This window comes from Leuciscus leuciscus (genome assembly GCF_965113295.1).
Source record: "Leuciscus leuciscus genome assembly, chromosome: 5".
In the NCBI taxonomy this organism is placed as follows: domain Eukaryota; kingdom Metazoa; phylum Chordata; class Actinopteri; order Cypriniformes; family Leuciscidae; genus Leuciscus; species Leuciscus leuciscus.
Window position 1 is genome coordinate 41,888,379 of NC_138729.1, and position 24,600 is coordinate 41,912,978.

The window sequence follows — 24,600 nt, forward strand, 5'->3', positions numbered from 1 at the left end:
CCTACAACCCTTCTTCCTCTCAACTATGACATCATCTTGTTGCTGTGTCTAAATTGCTAGATGAGTTGCATCATGTGTGCAGCAAGTTTTGCAAAAAATCTTTTAAAAAAAATACTTTACGGATTAGTTCACCCGTTCATTAGTTGTTGTTTTTTTTACCCATCCTAATGTCATACCTGCATGACTTACTTTCTCCTGTGGAAAACAAGAGGATGTTAATCTTTTGTCCATAAAATGAAAGCCAATGTTGCTTTGGACCCTATAAACTTGCAGAAAAAACAACATAAGTAAAAAATAAATTTTTGGGTGAATTAATGGAAACATGGGTAAAAATCTCAGCACAAAACTCAGAATGTGACAATACAAATGTTTTAGATTTGCTGAAAATTTTTACAATTATTATTATTATTAATTTAATATGGTACATGATGCATGTTGCACTTGGACATTTTTACCACATTTAGCAATAACAACAAACATTAATTGTTACATTATTCAATTATTGAAATTCCTTGTAAACAATTTTGAACCCCTCTTGTAAGATTACTGAGGCCCCCTAGAGGACCTCAGTCCCCTAGTTGAGAACCACTATACACTCAGTTCATTATCGAAAGATAGCGGGTGATCAGGAGGACCCCAACATGAAGCAGAGGGGTTCTGTATCACCCTTAAGGTTTTTATTTAGGTGATAATGGTTGACTGGCTGTACAAGATCCCTTACATAACCTATTTAATTTCTATAATTTCTATTAGATTATATTACATACAAAATACACATACAATTTTTTACACAATCGATCAACCTCAGGTTGATATCCACAAAAAAAAAAAAAACCTGTTCAATATTCTGTACTGACTGACCGATGCTCAATCAACCGAATACACAAGCTACTGGATGGCGTACCATTCATCGCTTCACATCCATACTCCCTCTAGGCACTTCCTCTTTGATCCTCTGATTAGGAAGACAACGTTAGAGAAGTAAAGAGTGTCAGTGCTATCACAGGATGCTATAGGAAAAATCATCAGGAAAAGGAAGCTGCGTTTGGGAGGGGTGAATTTCTTTGGTGACTTTCAGCCAATGTCATCCTATAGGCCTTTGATTCCTTCCAGTTAGTATTCTATGCTCACTACTCCAAGTCAGAAACTTTTCCTTATCCAATTCATTCGCTCCATTCTCTCTCTCTCTCTCTCTCTCCCTTCAGCTCATCCTCTATCTCCCGCTCTCTATCGCTCTGATTTTCTTTGACACATCTTCTCTCTTCCATCTCTCTAGGGTTCTCCAGCTCTGAGGATGACTATTGTAATGGGCATAGCCATTTGAGGTCTGAAGGATATTAATGTCCGTTCGGTCTGGAATATAAATAAATATATTCTGTCCTCAATTTCACAAAGAAAAAAACTGGCCTATATAAACAGACCCGTGTTCTTTATGGCTCTTTGCGTGCCTTTATATTTTGCATATAAGAAAAAGTTTAAAACAACTACAGTGCAGTTTGCAAAGATACACGGAAGGCACAAAATACAAACATTGTTTCTTGTACTTTCTTTGTTAAGAATAGATTTTGAAAGGAAAATCATGATTTAATGTCAATACTAGTAAATCATTCTGCCCTAATACATCGCTACACAGTACAGTAGTACTGACAGATGAAAGAAAATGTACCATCAAACAGTTTGCTCTTCTGTTAAAATTGTATTACAATTCAGTGATGCTCAGCCAAATGTCATCACAGAGAAAGATGTTACACTCTCTCTCTTCCTTCCTTCCTTCCTGAGCAATGCATTATCACTGGTTTCATATGCATAAGCATGGAGTCTGTTTTAAACCATCAAAACAAAGCAGAATGATAATCATTCTTGTGGTTATTGATTCGGCCACTAAAACAAAGTCATTAATCATGTAAGAAAAAAGAAAAAAAAACAACAGCTTCAACTCCACAAGGAAAAGCATGTGCATCGTTGCTAGATACCTCACCATTTCAAGTGTGTTAAAGGGATAGTTCAGCCAGAAAACTAGATAGTTTAGCCATCACTTACTCACCCTCAAGTTGTACCAAACCACCAATGAATTTTGTAGCAATGAATTTCTTTCTTCTGCTGAAAACAAAATAAGATATTTTGAAAAATGTTGGTAACCAAACAGTTGATGGGCCCCAATGACTACCATAGTATTTTATTTTTCCATACTACATAAATAACAAAAGCTGTCTTAACTAGCATTTGTAATAATCTCGTCATGTAGTGCTTGATAAAACAAACAAACAAAGATATGTAAATACGTAAAGACTATAATGTGGCGTTTAAACAGGTTTAAAACCTGAGGTTACTCCAACAAAACTACCTTGATTTCTCAAGAACACATCACGCAAGATCACATGATCATAAACAGCTAAATTTCTTAATTTAAGTAACCATCTCATGTTCCCTTTACTAACGGTTTTGTGGAACGGCCATTATTAGCAAGGCAAGGCAAGGCACTTTATTATTTTCTAGAGCACATTTAAAACAGCCACTGCTGACCAAAGTGCTGTAGAATCACTTTAGACAATAAAATACATAAATACACAAATTCATAAAATTACATTGAACCATAAGCCAGAGAGAAAAAATAAGTCTTCAGTGAGGATTATTGGGGGAATTCACTTGCTATCTCCTTATGGAATGACCCTTCAAGTATTAGTTCCTTCCCATAGTGGCTTTCAAGTGAGTATAAATGCGTTTTGAATATTGCAGTTGAATTTTGTCCTTCCAGTTTCTTAAACTGAGGTTATCAGAGTGAGACCCTGCAATTAGTTTAGGGCAGATTGCTTTGGAAACACTAAAATGAAACTTATGCAACTATGAAAAAAAAAAAGTGTCCACATAGTTTTCAAATGCAATTTAAATCAGTATTGACACCATTCATGCTCTACAGCTGTTCATATAAAAAAAAACAATTCATTCATTATGCAGCATACCCTTCCACAAAACCTTGAGCACTGCAGGCATAGTGACTTCAAGTCACCACTTTGAACCTTTGCATTAAAACAAAAACGCTGGATATTATAATATTACCACAATAACCAGTGATTAATTCAGTTTTCATATTCAGTTTAATGAGCATAAAAGCTTAAGTCTGGATAATGTTCTGCCAATCTCTTTAGTTCTGACTAAAAAAAGAATTTTAATAATTCACTTCCTTAATCCTGCATGAAATCACCTATATAAAACACTATGTCTACGCTTAGTTAATAAGAGGTTTAACTCACTCTCAAGACACCTGACAGCAATTTAAACCAGCACTTAATGTCTTTTAGGTTGAGGAGATTCCCCCATCTATGTAAAGCGCTTTGAGGTCTCAGAAAAAGCGCTATATAAATGTAACGAATTATTATTATTATTTTAAACAGAGGAATGTTGTATGATCAATGTTTTTGACTGGATCGAGTTAAACTACATGAAATATGCATATAAAAGGAGTCCAAGGGCGGCTCCACATGCAAAAATCAAGGTTGTGTTTCCATAGTAATGTCACTTAGTTGCCATGGTAAAGTATTTCTTGTTGAGATAAAATGACTATTTTAAACAAAGAACTATCCAGCCATTTGGATATCATATAGTCTGTCTTGCCTGTCCCATTCAACACTTGTCTCCAACACATGGCTTTCAGAAACAAACATAAATGTACACATAACATGCTAAAGGAAAACCCCCTGCACTTCAGATCCTTTAATAAAGAAATTGTACAAACACTCCAAGCATTAAGGGTAGAAGGCAATATTTAAGCTGTCAGCAGAAAAACAGTGATCATTTAAAGATGCCTTTCCTACTCAACACTTTCCCTGTCACAGCCTTTGTCTCAATAGAGCAATCGCCCATCACCACGCTCCCTCCCTCTTGCAGCTGCATGCATCAGAAGACACAGCTGCTGAGGCAGATTGCAAATATCAATGTAGACCACAGACTAAAGTTTTATGAGAATCATGAGAACAAAAAAACACTGGTTTTACTGTCAGTTCGACTGGCGGACTTGCATCATCTAAGCAGTGCAATACAAACTTACACGTTTCTGAGGAATCCAATATACAATACTTTTTGGTAACACTTTATTTGAAGACATTATGCTATAAAAAAAAGGAAAAGATAATTAATTTGCCATTTCTCAATAGCAAACCTAAAGCCCTGGGGTCAACAATCCTCTAGTACTGTAGGTGAATGAAGTCACAGCTACAAGCAACCTTTCCAGCAGCACACGTCACAGTCACACAATATATATATATATATATATATATATAAAAAATAACAACATTAAAAAAACCTCTCAAATCCAAATTAGACCAAAACGATAACATAGCAGATTGGGTGGCAGAGTCACACATTCTTTTCAATTACAAAGCAACCAGTGTATGACAGTGTATGAGGAAAAAGATTAAGAAAGTAAGCACACTGACACAAATCAATCATCTCTATCTCTATCTCTATCTCTATCTCTATCTCTCTCTACACATACACAAAGTAAATTTTGTTAATTCTAGCAATGCCGTGGACACATTTATACTAAACTTAAATAAAACCAAAGACACAACAGTGTTACACAAACATAATAACCTATTTACCCAAATGATTCAAAACTTGTTTTACATATGAGCAAAGTATGCATTACAGTTTTTACAAAATAAAATGTAAAAAAATGGTACATACCTTTTTATTTTCTCCTGTAAATATAGACCACTCAAAAAGAACATCATCATAAAAAAAAACATCATAAAAAAAAGATTCAGGTGGCCGCTGAATTTGTCATATGTGAATCTTAATCAACCAAACAGAAGGGCAGTGAACTAGGAAGGGTTCAGTTTAGATAAACACCAAGAGAACAAAAGAGTGAATGGAGGAAAAGGGTAGGGCAAAAAACAAGAATAATTTATTTTCCACAACTTAAAAAGGTGATAGATGTTTTGTTCCTCTCCCTCTTACCTCATGCAGCTTCACTCTTACTTTATTAATGGCCTTCAACCAGCGCAGACGGGAAGGAGAGAAAGGAGGTGGGCCATCCTCAAAGAAACTACAAAACAAAAGACAAATAAATGACATTAGACCAAGTGGCTAAAATCACTTGCTGGAACTACACTTTTGGTCTATTTCCTATAAAGAGTATATTACACATTTACATGCATATAATTTGGTAACTTAACTTTGTCACCTTTTAAAAGTATCCTATCATACAGATGGTCTCAAAACTAGACATGAACTAGGGAACAAACCTAGAAATTTAAATTTCATGGGGTATTTAGATCAGATGCAGATCAGAAACAAAATTTTTAAACATGATTCTGATACAATTAAACAATGTGTAATTATAAGGTTTCATTACAGTTGCAATCAAGGTCAGTGAATACACATTTTCCAGTGTTTCAATTTGAATATTAGCTTAATTTTTAGGTTTTGTAATATGATTGTATCTTGTTTTATATTTCCTAGTCTTTACTAGATGATTTTACCGTTCCTTTATTCACATCTATTCGGTGTGTCACATACAGTACCTGTGCTGCCTCTCAGGTTTTCTCCCTTGATTAGAAACAGGTTTTGGCGTATTCTCCCCTTGTACTTCTTTCTCCACATTTGCTAGTATCTCCCTTTCCCCCTTTTCTGTCTCATCTGAGGCTGGAAGAGGTTGAGCAACAACAGAAGACCTGATCTGAGTGTCTGAATAGCTTTGTTCTTCTGGCTCAGAGCTGAACTGGGAACTGGCTTGGCTAAGGTTACCAGAAGACCCAAATCGAGAACTGTCCACCGGGCTGGTGAAAGAAAACAAAAGTTGTAATTATCAAGATGCAAATATCTAAACCTAGTAACAAACTAAATCACACAGGTATCAATTTCAGTCCTTAGATTGTGTTTAAAATGTGTTTGGGTAACAAGTCAATAATGTCATTACAGTAACGCAGTATGAAGAACCTTAGGGGAAAGTTAAATAAACACGCTGGGAGCAGAGTGCTAATACTAGATAAAGAAGATTAATCTATAAAATGAATCAGTAGTAAAAAAATAAAGAAATAAAAAATCTAAGTACAGTTTAAGGGATTCGTAATTTCAGGAGCAAGCAATGTTCTTGTAATGTTTGTTATGTTATGCATGTCTTGACAGACTATAAGAAACCAAAAGAAAAATGTTCAATGATGTGAATATAAAACAAATGAATAATATTTAATAAAATGAATAATAATTAATACAAATTAGAATATTTTGAAAAGATGGAGGGTAATGTTCACAATAAACCATAATAAATGGCATAAGAACAGACATTTATTATGATTTTACTAGCCTTTTATCAAAGGTTTGCTGTAGAAGTCTCCCTGGTGGCTTTTCTGCACTGGAATCTGTATCTGGAATGTCGTTGTCCTTATCTATGCAATCTTCGGAAATTTGAGATTTCTCTATATGTTCGACTTCCAGACAGGATGACCCTTGTTTAAGTGCTGTTGGACTCTCTGGACTTGTGTCAAAGCTTGGCTGCTTATGTGAAGAGTTGTCACTTGGACCTTCTGTATCACTGGGATCTGCACTTCCTGTGACGTCCGATTCAGGTGACAATTTATCAGCCTCGGGTTCATAAATTTCTTCAGGTCTCAAGTCTAGGTGTTTGGACTGGGTTGCAGGAGGGGTCTGAGGGGGTGAACTTTGCCATGGGAAGCCCATTTTCCTTCCAAACATTGATGACATGGTCTCTTCCTTTGCAGTAGCTGACTTCTCTTCTTGGAAGAGACCCACAGACAAACCTTTGAAACCGGAAAGCAGACCACTGCTCTCTGCTTGTGGCTGTGAAGGATTGGTGCTGACTGAAGGGGCAGGAGTGGAAGAGCCAAAAAAAGAGCTGAAAGGTTTGGCTGTCTCTGCTGCACCAGACATCAAACCACCAAAAGAGGATGTTGACAAACCAGGTAAAGTAAAAACACCTTTAGAAGGTGGTGAGGTTGGTCGTTTGTCTTCAACTAGTGTTTTGGGTGTAGATGGTGGGGTTTCAGTGTCTCCTGGTGGTACCTTTGAGGATAAACCCAATTCAGATATCTGTGTGTGAATAGTGTCTATAGTATCATTGATCTCCTTGATTTCATCTTTTGTTTCATGCGAAGAGTTGACCTCTTGCTCTTCAACAACCTTTAACAACTCAGAATCACATTCCTTCAGTTCTTCATTAACTAATTTAGTACCTGTCACAGTTGACTCAGATTCAGAGACTGCACTTGACTCATTAACATTGAGGCTCATTTGTTCTTTAGAGTCATGTGTTCCATCATTACCTTCAGTTTCAGTTTTCTCTGGCGGCTTGGTTTCATCTGATTTTGTTGCTTCTGTACCTTTAAACAATCCAAACAAATCACCAGTGAGAGATTCCGTTTGCAGGCTGGTTGGGAGATTAAAAAATGAGCTCTTCTGCTGTTGTGGTGCAGTGGATGTAGGTGGTGACTTGAAGAAAGAGGTCTGTGGCACTGAGAAGAAACTAGAAGTTGCTGGCTTGCTAGAAGCACTAGGGCCAGAAAACATTGACATAAAGCCAGAAAATGCAGCAGGTTCTGGGGGTCTTTGAGAGCCAGGCATTCTTGGTCTTGGTTGACCAGAAATGACAGGTCTAGGTCCTCTTGGACCAGGCATTCCAGGTCTGGGCTGACAAAAAGGTCCAGCCATTCTTGGTCTTGGCTGAGCAGGAAAACCAAGCATTCCTGGCTGAGGCACAATCATTTCTTGTTTAGGCTGTTGCTGCTGCTGTGGATCTAAAGATGGTTGCATGGTTGCCACCATTAATGTTTTGTCACTTTCTTCTGACTTTGTGATTTCATCTGTTTTTTCTTTAAGGTCTGCTTGTTGGCTGTCAGAAATTCTGTCTGTTATTTGTACATCATCACCTTTTCCCGATTCTTCAATGAGAGTTTTCTGATTTTTTGTGCCTTTCTCAGAACCCAGATGTTTGTTAATTTCTTGAGACTTTTCCAGTTCCAGACATTCTTCTGATTCCACATTTTTCTCCACTGGTTTGTCAGCTTCTAATGGCATTTCATTTTCTTGTAATTCAGTCAGTTTTTCAGGCTCTACAGCTTTATCAGATTCTAGTGACACCTCTGATGATTTCTCAAGCGCAACAGACTCTGTAACTCGCCCTTGCCTGGATGAATTATCAAGAACAAACTGGTTTAGATCTTCATTAAAATCGGTTTTCTCTGGACTGGTGGCTACAGTTTCTTTGTAATTTTCCATGCCCAGCTCCTCATTTTTAAATTGCTCATTAATAGTTTGTTCCTCAGGTATTTTGTCAACCACTGAAGTTTCTACATTTTTAGATTGTTCCTCTGTCAGGAGTACAACCTCTTCAGTCTCATTTATTGGTGTCATGGAATCAGTTTTCTTTGAACAGCTGTCTACAGTTTCTTTGTAGCATTCCATGTCCAGCTCCTCATTTTTAAGTTGCTCATTAATAGTTTGTTCCTCATGTATTTTGTCAACCACTGAAGTTTCTTCATTTTTAGATTGTTCCTCTGTCAGGAGTACAACCTCTTCAGTCTCATTTATTGGTGTCATGGAATCAGTTTTCTTTGAACAACTGTCTACAGTTTCTTTGTAGCATTCCATGTCCAGCTCCTCATTTTTAAGTTGCTCATTAATAGTTTGTTCCTCATGTATTTTGTCCACCACTGAAGTTTCTTTATTTTTAGATTGTTCGTCTGTCAGATGTACAACCTCTTCATTCTCATTTATTAGTGTCATGATTTTAGATGTAGTATTGCCATTTATGCATGGTAGCATTTCATCAGTCCTCCCTGCAACATTCATAGTGTCTTCCTTCATTTCATCACACGGTTTTTGATCCATCTTAACAGGAGATTCAGTTGTGTTCTCTACAGAAACCTCTTCTTTAGCCTCAACAGATGTATTTTCATCTGTAATTGATTTAGTTAAAGTTGTGGGTGTTATATTGCATGTGAGAGAAGCCTCCCTTATAGTGGTAACATCCACAGATTTTGAATCTGATTTCTTATCATCCATGAAAGACATGATGTTGAATCCAGTAGATTTTGTTTTATCAGATGAAAACACAGAGGGAACTTTAAAAAGACCTTCTGGCTCAGAGCCTCCGGTTGGACTTTGCCCAGTGAACATGGAAAACAATCCTTTTCCTGTTGTCTCCTTATTGGTGGATTCAGTTGCAACAGCATCAGTTGGTGCTTGAGATTGAGAACTACTTCCACCAAACATGGAAAATAAACCAGGCCCATTGTTTTCTTTGGCACCAGAACCAGGCAAAATACCTCCAAGAATTGAGGATCCAGATCCAGGTGTTTTTGCAGCAACTCCACTTGTTGGTGCTGTCTGCTGAGAAGACCCACTAAACACAGAAAAAAAACCTTTACCCATTGGTTCTTTGGAAGTGGGCCCTCTTGGGGTTGGACTCCTTGGACCAGGTCCTGATGTAGCCCTTAGAACATGTCCTGGTGGTCCTCTTGGTCCAAGTCCTGAAGCCACCCTTGGAGTAGGCATGTGTGGTGGTCTTTGTCCTATAGGTAGACCTTTTGGGCCAGACACGGGTGGACATTCCTGTTCAGGTTGTGGCTGAGCAACAGATCCACTAAATATAGAAAACAGGCCCTTTCCAGGTGGATCTTTAGGTGCAGATGAGGCAGGGGTTGCTTGAGGAGCAGCACTTCCAAACATTGAGAATAATCCTGTACCTGGCATTTCGTTGGAGGATGAGGACCCAGGGATTATTCCTCCTAGTATGGAATGTCCACTCTGAGGTTGAGATTCACCCAAAGATGGGCCAAAAAGTGAGAATATGCCTTTGCCAGATTGCTCTTCGACAACTGTGTCTTTGAGAGTGGAAGGACAAGTTGGTTCAGTGCTGGTGGGTGTGGTCTCTTCATTTGATCTTGCAGGCCCTGTTTTCTGCACTTCCATTTCCTTTGTACTTAGTTTAGATTCGGATATGGAGGTTTTCAGAGTGTCTTCTGATGGTACTTTTTCTGTTCCTGAAGACACTGGTCCAGAAGTGATACTCAGTTTGTCAGACATTACTTTAGGGGATTCTTCATGATCTTTTATTTCTTCTTCACACTTTGTTGATTCAGTGTTTGCACCATCTCCTAGGTTCGACTCTTGTTTAAAACCACTGGAAACTTGGTCATCTTTATTGTAATCTGCAGGGGTTGCTTGAGGAGCAGCACTTCCAAACATTGAGAATAATCCTGTACCTGGCATTTTGTTGGAGCATGAGGACCCAGGGATTATTCCTCCTAGAATGGACTGTCCACTCTGAGGTTGAGATTCACCCAAAGATGGGCCAAAAAGTGAGAATATGCCTTTGCTAGATTGCTCTTCGACAACTGAGTCTTTGAGAGTGGAAGGAGAAGCTGGTTCATTGCTGGTGGGTGTGGTCTCTTCATTTGATTTTGCAGGCCCTGTTCTCTGCACTTGCACTTCCTTTGTACTTGGTTTAGATTTTAATATGGAGGTTTTCAGAGTGTCTTCTGATGGTACTTTTTCTGTTCCTGAAGACACTGGTCCAGAAGTGATACTCAGTTTGTCAGACATTACTTTAGGGGATTCTTCATGATCTTTAATTTTTTCTTCACACTTTGTTGATTCAGTGTTTGCACCATCTTCTAGGTTCGACTCTTGTTTAAAACCACTGGAAACTTGGTCATCTTTATTGTAATCTTCTTCAAGATATGTTTTTTCAGAAGAGCTGGCCTCAGGGCAGATACTCTCATTTTGTTCAACAGTGCTTAGTATTAATGGTACTGATGCATCCTCAATGGAGTCATCATGATTAATTTCAGAAACCTCTGTTAGAGCCTCTGGAGATGCCATCATTTTAGATAAATTATTTTTGATGCTGTGACTGTCAATTTCTTGAGATGCCACATCCACTGTAGCTAAATTTTCTTGAGAACCAACAGTACTTTCCAAAGGGGTCTTGTCAATGAGAGATAAAGCAAAATCATCTTTCTCTGTTGTATCAAGTTCATCTGTCAATATATCTTCTTCACTAGGACAGTCTTCAGGACTGCTAGCCTCTGAAATCATGATCTGAGGGATAAGCATCTTTCTTGGTCCCAAACCAGAACTAACTAATGTTCGCCCCTCTAGCTCAGTGGGTGAAACTGTAGTGAAAGAAGGTACCTCTTTGATAGACATCATTTCAGACAAAACAAACTGTTGGGGGGTAACATCTAGCTGACTAACATTGTCCACCACAGTCTCTTGTGTTGAAACCGATTCAGACATTGCTGCTGTTTGTGGTACGGAGGCCTGTGATGTCACTTGAATTGACATATACTGGGCATCACATCCACTGTCTGTAGCTGAATGATGTAGAGTAGACATTTTATCTGGTTGGCCTGAATCTGGCTGGTTGCCAGACATAAGCATAAATGGTACATCTTTCAATTGTGTTTGAAGTGTTAATGGGGTAATTGTAGACCCACTGGAAGATGTAGGAAGGCTGGTGGCAACCGGAAAAGATATATCACTTGTGGCTGAAACTTCATCAAAGGGAATGCTTTCAGAAATGTTTACTTGAGACTGTGACTCTACTGGCACAAAAACATTAATTGGCTGAGAAATTGTGCCACCAAATGTTGGAGCCCAACTTTCAGCAAATGCCTCTGTGATCTGAGGAACTGATGTTCTGTTGTGTTGTACTAGTGAACTTCTTAAAGATTGGTCAATGGGGAAAACTCGAGCCGGTGGAACTGGGGAAACTTCATTAAGTTCAACAGGTGGACTTAATACAGAAGTTGGTGTAGTAAATACTGGACTTGGAAAAGGCTCTGTGGGTGGATCGACTAAGGATGGTGGTGCAGTATGTGCTTGACCAGTAGTTACTATGGTTCCACTGAACACTGATGTATCTGCTGTGATTGTCACTGTCCCGTTTGGAGATGTGGTAATTTCTTGGTTAAATTCAATACACTGATGAAGTGATGGTTTTATGATTGACTCTATAATTTTATCACTTCTTTGTGAGACATTAGCTGTTGTTGGCTGTGAGCTTGCTCCATCAAATAACGATATCAATCCTTTGACTGACGTCTTTGTGGCTGGGCCTGAAATTGAGACTTGATATGGAGGTTGTTGACGACCATCCATAACACTTGGCATGACAGCTGGACTGTCCAATGAATATGGTCTTGGACATGCCATAGAAACTTCAGAGTTTGCAGTACTTGTGGGTATGACGACTACTGATTCTAGTACAATAGCAGGAGTCATTACTGGCAAGTTTGCAGTAGTGGATACAAGGTTAGATGACAAACCCTGGTCAGGTATGGATCCATCTTGAACAGATATAACTGGGACAATTGAAGTATGAACATGTGTTTTGTCTAACACCAGCGGCTTTTCGTCGAAAGTAGCTGTCCCATTCTGAGGGATGCAATCATCTCCTAAGCTTTCCACTGTTGATTGCTTGATAAGACCTTTCGGTCTTGAGACAGTAGTTGAAGTAATAAATGGCTCAGCCTGCTGAATAAGTTGACTCCCTTCATTCTCAGTTAATGTTGAGGAAACTGACTGGTGTCTTATCATCTGCCTACTAATGATAGACGTTTGAGCTGGTTGCTGATTAGTTGTATACTCTGAGCAATTTATGTAAGGCATAGATTTTTGGGGCAGGTCACTGAAGGTCACCACTTTAGATGAATCATTGATTTCTGTAGAGAACAGAAAGCCATGTGAATCAACACTTGTACTGTTTGCAAATGGAAGCCCCTTATCCAGAAGCTGTGGGTTGACTGGTTCAGCAGGTTCCTTTTGTGCTTCCTTTAGTTGTACAGAATGTTTGGAGAAATGCATATCAGTTCTATGCAAATTATATTTCATCTGAACTGATGTATCTGCCATTTGAGTTGGCACGTTGGACTGAAAAGATGGATATGATGCTTGAGATTTAGGTAAATTATTTGATTGGGTGTCCAATATTTCCTGATTTTCTGACAGTTGGGGAGAATCCTGCTTATTTGTTGTAGTGGAACTCTGAACAGCATATATAGGCACTGTACATGCTGATGTGTTCAGAGTAGATATGCCAGTAGTTCTTGGAGATGAAAGATCTTTGACATCATTGTCACTTTTGTTTCTATTTACATCAATAACTATGTCAGCAGTCAAGTCAACAGCCCCAACATGAGATTTCTTAAAAGTAATACTACCATTTTTTGGATATCTGCTTCCAATCCTTGATTTTTCCTCTTCAGTTCTAGTAAAATCCACAGGATATCCATTCTGCAGAACAAAGGAGCCGTTGTGCTTTGTAGGTGAAACAATGCCAGAAAAGTCAACCGGTTTACTGAAGGCCTGAGATTCTACAGTTTGTAGCTTTGAGATTGGGAGGATTCCATTCTGATGATAGGTAGGGATCTGCTGGCGCAACAAAGTTTCTGTAGTATGACGTCCATCCAATAATTGCATTCCGTGTCGATTACCTTTTTCTTCTAGTAAGGATATACAGTGTGACGTTTTTTGGGGGATCTGCTCAGAAGGTGAAAAAGATTCAACTATTAATGGCATTCCTATTGAATCTTTTCTTGAATGTTTGTTGATGGATACTTTATCTTTGACAAGAGGCAATACTCCACTTGGAAGCATGTCTCCTGTTGATGAGTTAGACATCTTAGAAGTTGATCGGACCACAGACATATCAATAGTGGATTTAATCGTGTTAGCTGGTGCCGAAGGTACATTTGTTCCTTGAGCTATAGTTGATTTCAAAGAAAAAGAGGACTTTTCATCAGGCAATTTGATTTGCCCTCGAACTGGTTTAGGATACAATGGAGGTTCTACAATTAAAGACATACCATCTAGACTTTTTAATTCTTCAGCATCAGTGGTGGTTCTTTTCTTTACAAGTGACAGCACACCAGCTTCAATGATAAGGTCTCCAGAAATCTCTGATGGCTCTGACAAGAGCTTTGGAGACATGTCAACTATGTCCCTGATTATATTAGCTGGTGCTGTGGGTATTCTGTTGGGTTGTCCTGAAAGAGATGATTGCCGTGTCATTTGTAAAGTGGCAGCTTTGCTTTGAAAGAAATCCACTTTAGCAGAGATGCTTCTGACTTCAAGGGATGGCTGGCTTGAAGTAACACTATTCTTTTCTTTCATTGTTTCCTCATCTGAACTTTGCTGCACTTGTGATGGAGATGTAGACTCCGATCTATGGTTTTCTTGGGAATTAGAGGGTGTTACAATTAAAGGCAATCCAACAGTTGTCCCTGTGGCAATCACAGTATCTGATGTTTTTCTTTTCATCAATGGCATTGGAGATAATTCTTGTTTTTCCTCTTGGACTTTTTCAGTTTGCTTTGGAGACATATCTACAATTGTCCTAACTGCACTGGCTGGAGCATAGGCTGCTTGCCAACTAGGTGTTTGTCGGCTTAAGACTGGACTTAACTGTGATGTTTTCAAATCCATCCTCTGTTGCGAAGAATCACTTTGTGTAACATTTAATTGTGATTCATAACTCCTGAGAAGAGTTTTCGACTGTAGTGTTGGAGGCTCCACAATCAAAGAGATACCAACAACTTCTTCATTGCCATCTGAGCTCGATGCTGATCTTGCTCTCACAAGTGGCAGTGCTTCCTTTTGAACTGCCCCAGTTACCACAGCCGAATGAGTAGTTGATTTTGCAGACATATCTAATGTAGCTTTACTTGCATTTGCTGGAGCAGTTGCTGTTTGAAGACAATGAGAAGGTTGCACTGGCAAACTTCCAGTTCTGTTGTAATGATGATCTTGGCTGTGTAAAACAGGGCCTTCCTGGTTAAACTTGGAGTCACTAGATAAGAGCTGTGGCAGTGATTGATGCCTTTGTGGGAGAAGTTTTTTCTGTGGTACTGATGGCTCAACAAGCAAAGGCAATCCAACAAGCTCTTCATTGCCATCTGATATTGATGTCGACCTTGCTCTCACAAGTGGCAGTGCTTCCTTTTGAACTGCCCCAGTTACCACAGCCGAATGAGTAGTTGATTTTGCAGACATATCTAATGTAGCTTTACTTGCATTTGCTGGAGCAGTTGCTGTTTGAAGACAATGAGAAGGTTGCACTGGCAAACTTCCAGTTCTGTTGTAATGATGATCTTGGCTGTGTAAAACAGGGCCTTCCTGGTTAAATTTGGAGTCACTAGATAAGAGCTGTGGCAGTGATTGATGCCTTTGTGGGAGAAGTTTTTTCTCTGGTACTGATGGCTCAACAAGCAAAGGCAATCCAACAAGCTCTTCATTGCCATCTGATATTGATGTCGACCTTGCTCTCACAAGTGGCAGTGCTTCTTTTTGAACTGCCTCAGTTACCACAGCCGAACGAGTAGTTGATTTTGCAGACATATCTAATGTAGCTTTAATTGCATTTGATGGAGCAGTTGCTGATTGATGATAAGGAGTGTGTTGCAGTGGCAAACTTGCAATTTTGTTGTAAATATGGTTTTGGATGTGTAAAACAGGGCCTTCTTGGACAAACTTTGATTCTCTAGATAAGAGCTGGGGTAATGATTGATGCCTTTGTATGATAAGAGTTACCTCTTGTGCTGATGGCTCTACAAGCAATGGCAAACCAACATAACCTGTATTCATTTCCGTGAGTGAGGCACGTCTGCTTCTTACAAGGGGTACAGCTTCAGTTTCTGAGCTCTCAGTGATTATTGTCCCCATATCTTTTTTGACTGTCTTTGAAGTCATATCCAGAGTTGCTTTGACTGAATTAGCTGGAGCAGTGCTCTCATTATATGATTTTCCAGTCATGGGTCTAATTCTCAAGGATTCACTAGCAAGTGAAGTCTGCCTTATGAGGCCGATATGTTTATTTTGAGAAGACTTCTGCAATGCTGGGCTTAACATTGGTGATGTCTTTATTTCAGAACATGTATGAGGGGATGGTGCCCGAGGTATGGAAGTTGGCATCTGGCTGGGTTTGGCACTTTGCTTAAATGGCCCTCCCTCTAGCCTATCAAGTTGAGTTGGTGTTGAGGCTGACTTGAATGCTGCCTTTGAGGGAGAATCCACCAGGACTCTGTTAGAGCTTACCTGAGTACTGTTTGCCTGGGGCATCTGTTCTGAGGCTTGTCTTGCAAGCTGAGGTTTTTGTGATATGGGTGCTTCATCGCCACCACTGTCATTTTGTCTGGGAACTCCACAGTCTGGAGGAAAGTACTGTGGTCTGCTTCTCGGAGAGGGTGGAGCAGATACAGTTCCAAGAGGTACATTAGACATTGTCAAGAAAATATTGCTGACCTCTAGAGCTGGAAAGGTGACCTTGATTTCTTTCACTTCCTTATTTAACTCCACAGTCAGATCAGTAGCTGCTGTCTCACTCGTGGCAGATGTCTCTTCAATCTGGTTTTTGACATTTATTTTTGTTGTGGTAAAGTCAATGACATCCAGAATACATCTTTCAGCATGAGTATCTAATGGAGTTTTCTCATCATTACCTTTGTCTTTTTTGATCATGGTTCCAGAGAAATCCATAGGTTTACTACAAAAAAAAGAGTTGACTGCCATTTGAGGTTTGTTAAAAAGTAAATTCTGTGGTGGTGGCAATGATATTGTTTGATTTGACATTATTGTGCAAGGTTTTGGCTTTAAGGGAACTACTTCGGTCTTAGAGCCTTCAGAATTAGATACTTTCTCTGAGCCTTCGAAATTCAACACTTTATCTGATAAAGGAGACTGTTTTGACTGTGATGGCTGTCTTGCCAGTTTGTGTTTCTGAGACACAGCAGAGGGCTTAGAAGCAATACTTGTGAGTTGCGTGCTCAAAACTGAGGCTGGTGGAGTAGGTAATACTTGAGGTGCGGCGGTTGCACTGGGCTGTCTAAACCCATCCTGCCTTGTTGAATTTGCTGGTGTTACAGGAAGTATCCTATTTGATGTATTTGGCTTTCCATTGCTCTTCAGTAGATCAGGAAGTTTTCTAGAAATGGCCTGAGGTTGTGGTGTAATTGTAGATCCTGCTGATGCTGTGCTTTTAGCTGTTTGCGGTGCAGCAGTGGTCTTTTCAACAAAGTTTTCAGTGGTTAAAACGGGATGGGAAGTTTGCCTAGTCTGAGTTTTCTGGTCGACAGGCTTATCATCTACATGTCCAATCATGATTTCAGGAATTGAAGGTTTCATATTTGAGGGATAATGTCTATAGCCCACTGATGAAGTATACATAACTTGAGAAGAGGACTGTGGCACAGATACTTCAGGAAAAAGGTCTTTAATACCCTGATTTCTCCAGTATGGCCCTCCATAACATGGATTATTTTCTTTCCTTGAAAGGTCAGCAGCTTCTTGTTGCTCCTCAGCAGAAATTGTACTTGGCTTTTCTGAACTCATTTTTACTTTTTGGAGTTTGTACACACTGAAGTCAACAGGTTGCTCTGTCTGTGCATTTATGGACTCCTGAAACATCTGGGAGAACCGCTCAAGGTTCATGTTCATAATCCTGTCCCCTTTCTGTAGAGCTGAAGACAAATCAACAGGAGCATTTAAGAGCTGTGAGTCACACTGATTCTTTCCTGGTATCCAAAGCACTTCATCTTCATTGAATAGAGATATTTTAAAACCACAAAGTGTCACTTTTGGTTTGTCTTTTTTATGCAGAATACTTGAGATATTTTCAGTGATTTGTTGTAAAACACGACTCTCTTCTGGGGTTGCACATGCATAAAGGTGCTTACCAGCCCTATCAGTCAAAAGAGAGTATATATATTCTTCATCCATGTAAACATAATAGCCACAGTCTCCTTCCTCAGCTGGCCACCACATTCCCTGCTCCAACAAGGACAGCCACTGCTGGTACCACTCAGAATCTTCAAAAAATATGTCATCCTCTATATCTCCACTAGCAGTCATAGCACTACTGAGGTTGACTGCACCTGGAGTCAAATCCAATGGCCCCTTTTTTTCAGCGAGTCGTTTGAAAAATCTTGAGTCAAATTTAAAATCCAAATCTGGTTTTGAGGTCTTTTTTGAGGCATTTTTGCCATTTAGTCTGCAGTCTGACATTGACTGGGATGAATATATTTTTGCCGTTGCATCCGTTGAGAGGTTAACAGCAGCTGCTTTTTCCATCCAAGGCTTTTTGCTTCTTTTATCACTGAAGTCATCTAAATGGTCACAGCCTCCCCAGGATTTCCTGTTTGTCTTACTCATGTCAAATACAAAAATATCCTCTCCATTTGCTAGTGGAAGACTACTTTGAAATGGCAGATTGACAACATCCTGCCAAGGATGTGAGGGTATATGGAACTGACTAGGATCCATATTTTTCAAGTTCCACCATTCAGGTGTCTCTACAACTGGTTCAGAAGGTAATGACATTCCCACTTGATTTGCAGAATAACAGTCTGGAACTTGTGTTGCTAGGGTCTCCAATAGAGCATAATCATTCAGTTGCTGCCAAAGAAGAGCTTCTATGAGACACTGATGTTCATACAGTTCTGGGGGAATCACACCATGCTCAGCAAATGTATACAATAGATCTTGGTATCCATAATTAGTGGACGTGCCATATAAGAGTCTATGGATCTCCTCCATGTACTGTTGCGTGGATTGCACTGCAGGATGCAGATTAGTAGGTTGTTGAGAAGCTTCACTTACTAATTTGTTTGACTCTAAACTCCCGGTGCTGGTGGTAACTGAAGTAGTGGGCTCATCTTTACTCTGCTTAGACATTAGTCGATCAAGAAAGCCCTTCTCTTGGTCCTTACTTTTTGCTGGAGAGTCATTTTCACTGGCTCCAGATTTAAAAATCCCAGAAAGCACACCTGCACCAATATTGGAACTACTTTTTGTTTCTTCTTTGGTCTGAAGAGAAGGAACTTTGGATGAAGTATCTTCCTCTGATGCCTTGTTAAATAATCCAGACAAGAAAACTTTTTGTACTGAAACTTTTTGATCTTTTTCAACACCACCATCTTCAGAGGACAAAAGTTCAATTGGTTTAGCCCTCTGAATCTGTGGGCGGCCTTGACTAGGTTTAATTCCAGAACGGTCTTGTTGCTGCTGTTTCGGTCTCTGACCAGAAGAACCTTCATTTGTTGCCGTTGGTTCTTCAGCTGTTGTAGTAAGTTTGCTCAAAAACCCAGATAAGATGCTACTAGACTCATTTTGCTGATTGCTTGCACTCTGAACGGACGCATTTGCTGGCTGATTGCTTGACTGAGTATGTTGTTGCACAGATTCATCAGAGGTGGCCATTTTGAAAATGCTAGAAAATAGACCACCAGACTGTGTTGCTCCTTGTGACGCAGTCTGACCTTGACGTTGTGGACTTTGCAGCTGGCTTCCAGAGGCAGAATTTGGCTGCGGTCCTACAGAAGGTGATTTTTGAGTTGCAGCTTCTGAACCCATTTTCAAAAGACCAGAAAGAAGTCCACCCGATTGGCTTGGAGGGGGTGGCTGCTGGGTAGAAGTTTGACTCTGTCCTGATGCATCTGGCCTACTTGTTTGTTGGTTAGGCTGACCTACAGGAACAGATTTTGTTGACTGAGCTGGAGTATCGACTGATGCAAGTTTGTTGAAAAGGCCTGAAAGCAAACCCCCTTGTGGTGGCTCAGGAGTTGGAGTATGAGAGGGAATCTGATTTTGTCTTTGTAAAGGCTGCCTGTTTCCCTGCTGCTGTTGACTGGTTCCAGGTGGTTCTTGTTGTGACTGTGTTGGTGTTGAAAAAAGCCCAGAAAAGAACCCACCCTGCTGGGGGGCACTTTCATTTGGACCAGATCTACTGATTTGCTGCATGGTTTGTGACTGGGGTTGTGCAGTGGCAGTATCTGCAATCTTATTAAGCAACCCAGAGAACATTCCGCTTGGTCCATTTTGTGGTACCTGGTGAGGTGGAATTTGGTTTTGTCGTTGCAAGTTTTGTCTGTTAGTTTGCTGTGCATTAGGTTGACCAGAACAAGGGGCTCCCTGCTGTGGATGACTTAGGGGAGCTGAATCTTTGGCATTATTAACGTCTGAAGCACTCATACCAAACAGGCCAGAAAGGAAGCCACCTGTCTGAGAAGGTGACGGTTGTTCAGGGAGTTTAGTGCTCTGTTGTGAGGTCAGGGTATTATTTCCAGGATGTGTCTGTTGAGGAGCACTCTCTGGGGCTGTTAGCTTGTTAATAAATCCTGAAAACATTCCACTTGCTGTAGCAGGTGGAGGTTGTGGCTGTGCATTTGGTTTCCTGGATTGTTGTTGATTAGGCTGACTGCCAAGGCCACTTGGCTGTTGTGACCCTGCAAGAGCATTCTCTTTTAGTTTTAGGAGCCCCCCCAAAAGTCCTCCTGTTTGACTTGGAGGTGGTTCAACTGGCTGCGGCTGAAATTGTAGTTGACTCTTTGTGTCTGTTTGTTGTTGAGGTGGAGGCTGTGGCTGTGCATTTGGTTTGCTGGATTGTTGTTGATTAGGCTGACTGCCAAGGCCACTTGGCTGTTGTGACCCTGCAAGAGCATTCTCTGTTAGTTTTAGGAGCCCCCCCAAAAGTCCTCCTGTTTGACTTGGAGGTGGTTCAACTGGCTGCGGCTGAAATTGTAGTTGACTCTTTGTGTCTGTTTGTTGTTGACTTGGTTGTGGACTACTGCTCTGTTGTGATGTTTGCTGCTGCTGAGGTTGGGATACATCTCCGGGTGCTGGGACAGTCTCAGGTTTGGCCAACTTCAAAAGCCCAGATAAGAATCCTCCTGATTGAGGCTGAGGTGAAGCTCCTTGAGATAGCTCATTGGAGGGCACCTCCAATGATACTTGCTTATTGACATTTTGATTTTCATGGCCTGGTGCTGACTGGACATTTGCTGTTTGGGGGCTTGAAACTGTATCACTGGCCAATTTGAATAACCCAGAGAAAATTCCAGTGCTCTGCTGTGGTTGGCTGGGGCTTTGAGTATTTGCAGGTGATTCTTGAAAGGAGCTCCCTTCATTGGAGGGCTCTTGCTGTTGTTGGCCAGCTAATTGGCTGCTTGTGGTAAAGCTTTCTGGGGCAGCCATTTTCAATATTCCTGACAACAGTCCTCCTGACTGAGGAGGTGCAGCCCCTGGTTCAACCTGGTTTGAGTTCTGGGTGCCAGTAACAGAGGAAAGTAGCCCTGAGAATAATCCACCCTGTTGAGGTTGACCAGAATTTGTTTGGGGTTTGTTGTTGCCAGATAAAAGACCAGATAGCAAGCCCTGAGACTTGGGGTGTGCTTGTGTATCAGTTTGTGGATTTGGTTGCACCTGAAACTTTGGATGACATTGGTTCTCTGGCTTAGCATTTGCTCCATCTTGAAGTTTAGATGGATTTTCATTTCTCTCAACTTGGTCTGCATCCTGTGTATCTATTTTAATCTCACTTTGATTTTCAGTAGACAGGCACTCATTTTGAACTGTTTCTATGACTACATCTGCAGAAGCGTCTTCTACATTGGCTGGTTTTACAGGATTCACAACAACAGTGGGAATACTTTGTGCAGTTGCTGTTGGCTTTGATGAGGCTTGTGTTCCAATCTGTGGCTTTGGTGGTTCAGTTGGACTTGCTTTAAACAGATTAGAGAACCAACCAGTATCTGTATTTCCTTTGGAAACACTTTCAAGCAATGCAGAACGACTGGACAGTGGCGATTTAGCACCAGTTTGGAGTCCGCCAGGTCTAGATGGATTGGGATCTTCACCTGTTGTCAATTTTAGAAATCCAGAGAGCACACCACCTTCTTGTTTAGGCACCTGAGTACTAACTGGAGCATCTGAAGAAAAGAACGGAAGCTTTAATTTATTGCCAAAAGTACCAGACACATCCTCCGATTTTGGAGCCTCGACTGGCTTAAAAATAGAGAACATTGAGGAGGTCTCAGCTGGCTTATCATCAGGTGTATTGTTTGATATGAGTGAGTTCAGTGACTTCTTAAAGGGGCTAAAGAATCCAGTGTCTTCAGCAGGTATTTGACTGGCAGGCTTTGCTTCAGTTTTACTCTCTCCTAGCTTTAACAAAGCCCCTCTGGGCATGGAATCAGGTAATTCTCCAGATGATTCTGTTTCAGGTAAGAGCTCTACTGACCCACTTCCTGATCCCCCACATGAGGACTGGTGCTCAGGTTGTGTGCCAGACCCCTCTAAAGAAAAACTCTTGGATTTATCCATTGATACTTCTTTAGACTCTGTGTTTCCCTGAGATATATTTGGTTGTGAAGTATTTTCAGCACTAGATTTGTCGCCAAAAAGCCTGAAAGGGCTCAATCTTCCAAGCACTGACTCAACCACTGTTTGAGTCTGACTTGGAGTGGAGTCCTGAGTTTGAGAGCCACTTGAATCAGTAATGTTTGTAGCATCAGTCTCTGATGTGGCACTAGGTGGTCGACTGACCTCTGGGGACTGAAATGGCAACAGTGACTGCAAAGAGAACTTCTTGTCTGCACTGGCTTCCTGATTAGCAGGTGGTACAACAGCGACAGGAGTTGGACTACCAGTGGGTTTAGGTAAGAAAGAGAACAGTTTGGAAATACCAGACTCTGCCTGGGGAGGAACTGGAGATGGAGTTTTTGCTGCCATTTCTGTTGATTCTGTCATTTCAGCAGCTGGTTTAGTATTTGTGAATGAGTTAAGCAATGAGCTCATGACATTTTTAACACCTGTAATACCTTGTTCTACAGCCTTTTCCTCTTTTACCTCAGCTGGTTTACCCTCAGTTTTCATTTCTTCACTCCCTGTTTCTGTTTTTGTGACAGATTTTTGCATTGATTCGTATTTACTAATTTCTTCCTCTCTTCCAGCCAGATATTCTGACACAGAGTCAACTAAGTTTTGAAGTTCATCCATAGTATCATGATACTCCTTATTTGGTTGCTCCACAGGTGACACCATTTCATCTGGGCCCCTTGTGCAAATATCCCCCATGCTATTATGTTGTTCATAATTGCCTTGTGACCATTCATCATAAGAGGAAATATATCTTGAGTTATTGTAGTAACGGTCACATTCAAATTGTGCATTCTCTTCTACAAACGCAATATCATCCAGCTCCTCTTCAGACCCAAGAGAGAACTGCATTTCATCAGATCCTACAGAACCATATTCACTTCTTGCTCTCATCCTGGCTTCCTCCTCCTCACAATAAATTGTGTAGTTCTCAAGGGTGTCTTCAAATGAGGTTTTGGCCCACATCCTGGTTTTGTACAACAGCCCCTCCGTATTTAATGCTTGGTCTGCCCTGCGAAGTTGCCTAATTGAAGGGATGATGGAAATCTCGGGAGGGGAAATTTCATCCTCGAAATTTTTAGCTTCCTTATAGACCAAACGGACCTCACTGCTGCCTGTGGCTGTTGTCCTGATGGGATTTCCAGATGCATCACACTCCTCAGCGTCCTCAGGGGACATTGCATCACACTCTACTGTCTGGTTGAACTGACTGCCTTTGGAGTCACCCGGGCTGCTCACGATTCTATAAATTTCACTCTTGGTCTCATCATCATCATCCCACGTTTTCTGCGCTGGTTCCAGGTAATCATCCAGTATGTTGTCATTCATTTTGTATTTGGTCTCCCAGTCTTCAACTCCCATCCCTGAGTCCACTGGAATCATCCGGACATCATCTGTACCACTTGAAAATCTGATGCGCATAAAGTGAAAGTGCCAAAAGAATGGATGAGGATGAAGATGAGAATGAATAGAAAGAGAAATTAACAAAATCTTCAAATCAAAATATATAGATGAATAAAAACAAATAAATAAATAAGAAAAATTCATGAAACAACTGAAATGATGTAAAATATTTTCTGAAGGTAGATTGACTACAAAAAAATTACAACTTTATTTTTTATAACCAGGGCTGAACGATTAATCGCACTTTACATGTAATCGCGCTTAAATCGAGATGGCTTATCGCGATTTTATAATCGCAAAGGCTGCGATTATTTTTTATGCGCAGCTTGTCATTGATGTACGGCTCTGTAAACGCTGCTCCATCTGAAAGCACTGCGAGTTTGAGTCACTTATAACGTGCATTTGAAAAAACAACACGTGTCAAACATCTTTACAAAACATGACAAGCAGTATGAACCTCTTGTCCAACAACAGACAACATTTAATAACATGCATTTACTCCAAACTCACTTCATAACGACAATTGAGCATCCTTCTGTGAGATGATGTGCCTTCTAACAAAGAATAAGGCAGTCGTGTATTTATAAGTCATGTTTAATCAAAGCGTTTCAATCTTCTGTTTATTCCATAGACAGTATATAAAATGGACACAGCGACCCCATTGGATTCAACGGAGACAAGTGAAGTCAATTAGAAGCTCTCACTTCCTGGGGGTCGAGCGTACTGCGCAGACTCAAACTGAGCTTGACGACGTAGCAACCCGTCTGTCTTCTAGTAGCTGTGCCAAGAGAAATCTGAATCATTCCCTTACGAAACTTGCAGAGACTGAGATCGTGAGTAGGAGGTGTCCATGAGCTTGGAGCAGGAGAAACTTTTGCTCGGTATTCTGATTAATTATTTTGTCATTTTGCCTCCACGTCCCCCCGATTGCACGCGACCTTCTCCTTCTGTCCATACGGTAATTTCTCTACTGTGTGACACAGAGTCGTGTGGTTATGACGCAATCGTTAGCCTATTTTTACAAAAATT

At 40.4% G+C, this 24,600-nt stretch overlaps 1 protein-coding gene across 7 annotated transcripts in view; it reads right to left on the reverse strand.

The window, feature by feature from the left end:
• Nucleotides 1–24,600, reverse strand: part of unc13ba (unc-13 homolog Ba (C. elegans)) — a 109,366-nt gene that overhangs the window by 48,896 nt on the left and 35,870 nt on the right. For all 7 annotated transcript variants that reach the window (XR_014206154.1, XM_082170133.1, XM_082170132.1 and 4 more), the window contains exons 10-12: nucleotides 6,305–23,578; nucleotides 5,523–5,777; nucleotides 4,957–5,044 (exon numbers count right to left, since the gene is read on the reverse strand). Coding sequence is in view for 6 of the 7 variants with exons in the window: in XM_082170133.1 (XP_082026259.1) it covers nucleotides 4,957–5,044; nucleotides 5,523–5,777; nucleotides 6,305–23,578 (17,617 nt within the window). In the remaining variant the exon portion in view is untranslated. The remainder of the gene's footprint in view (nucleotides 1–4,956; nucleotides 5,045–5,522; nucleotides 5,778–6,304; nucleotides 23,579–24,600) is intronic.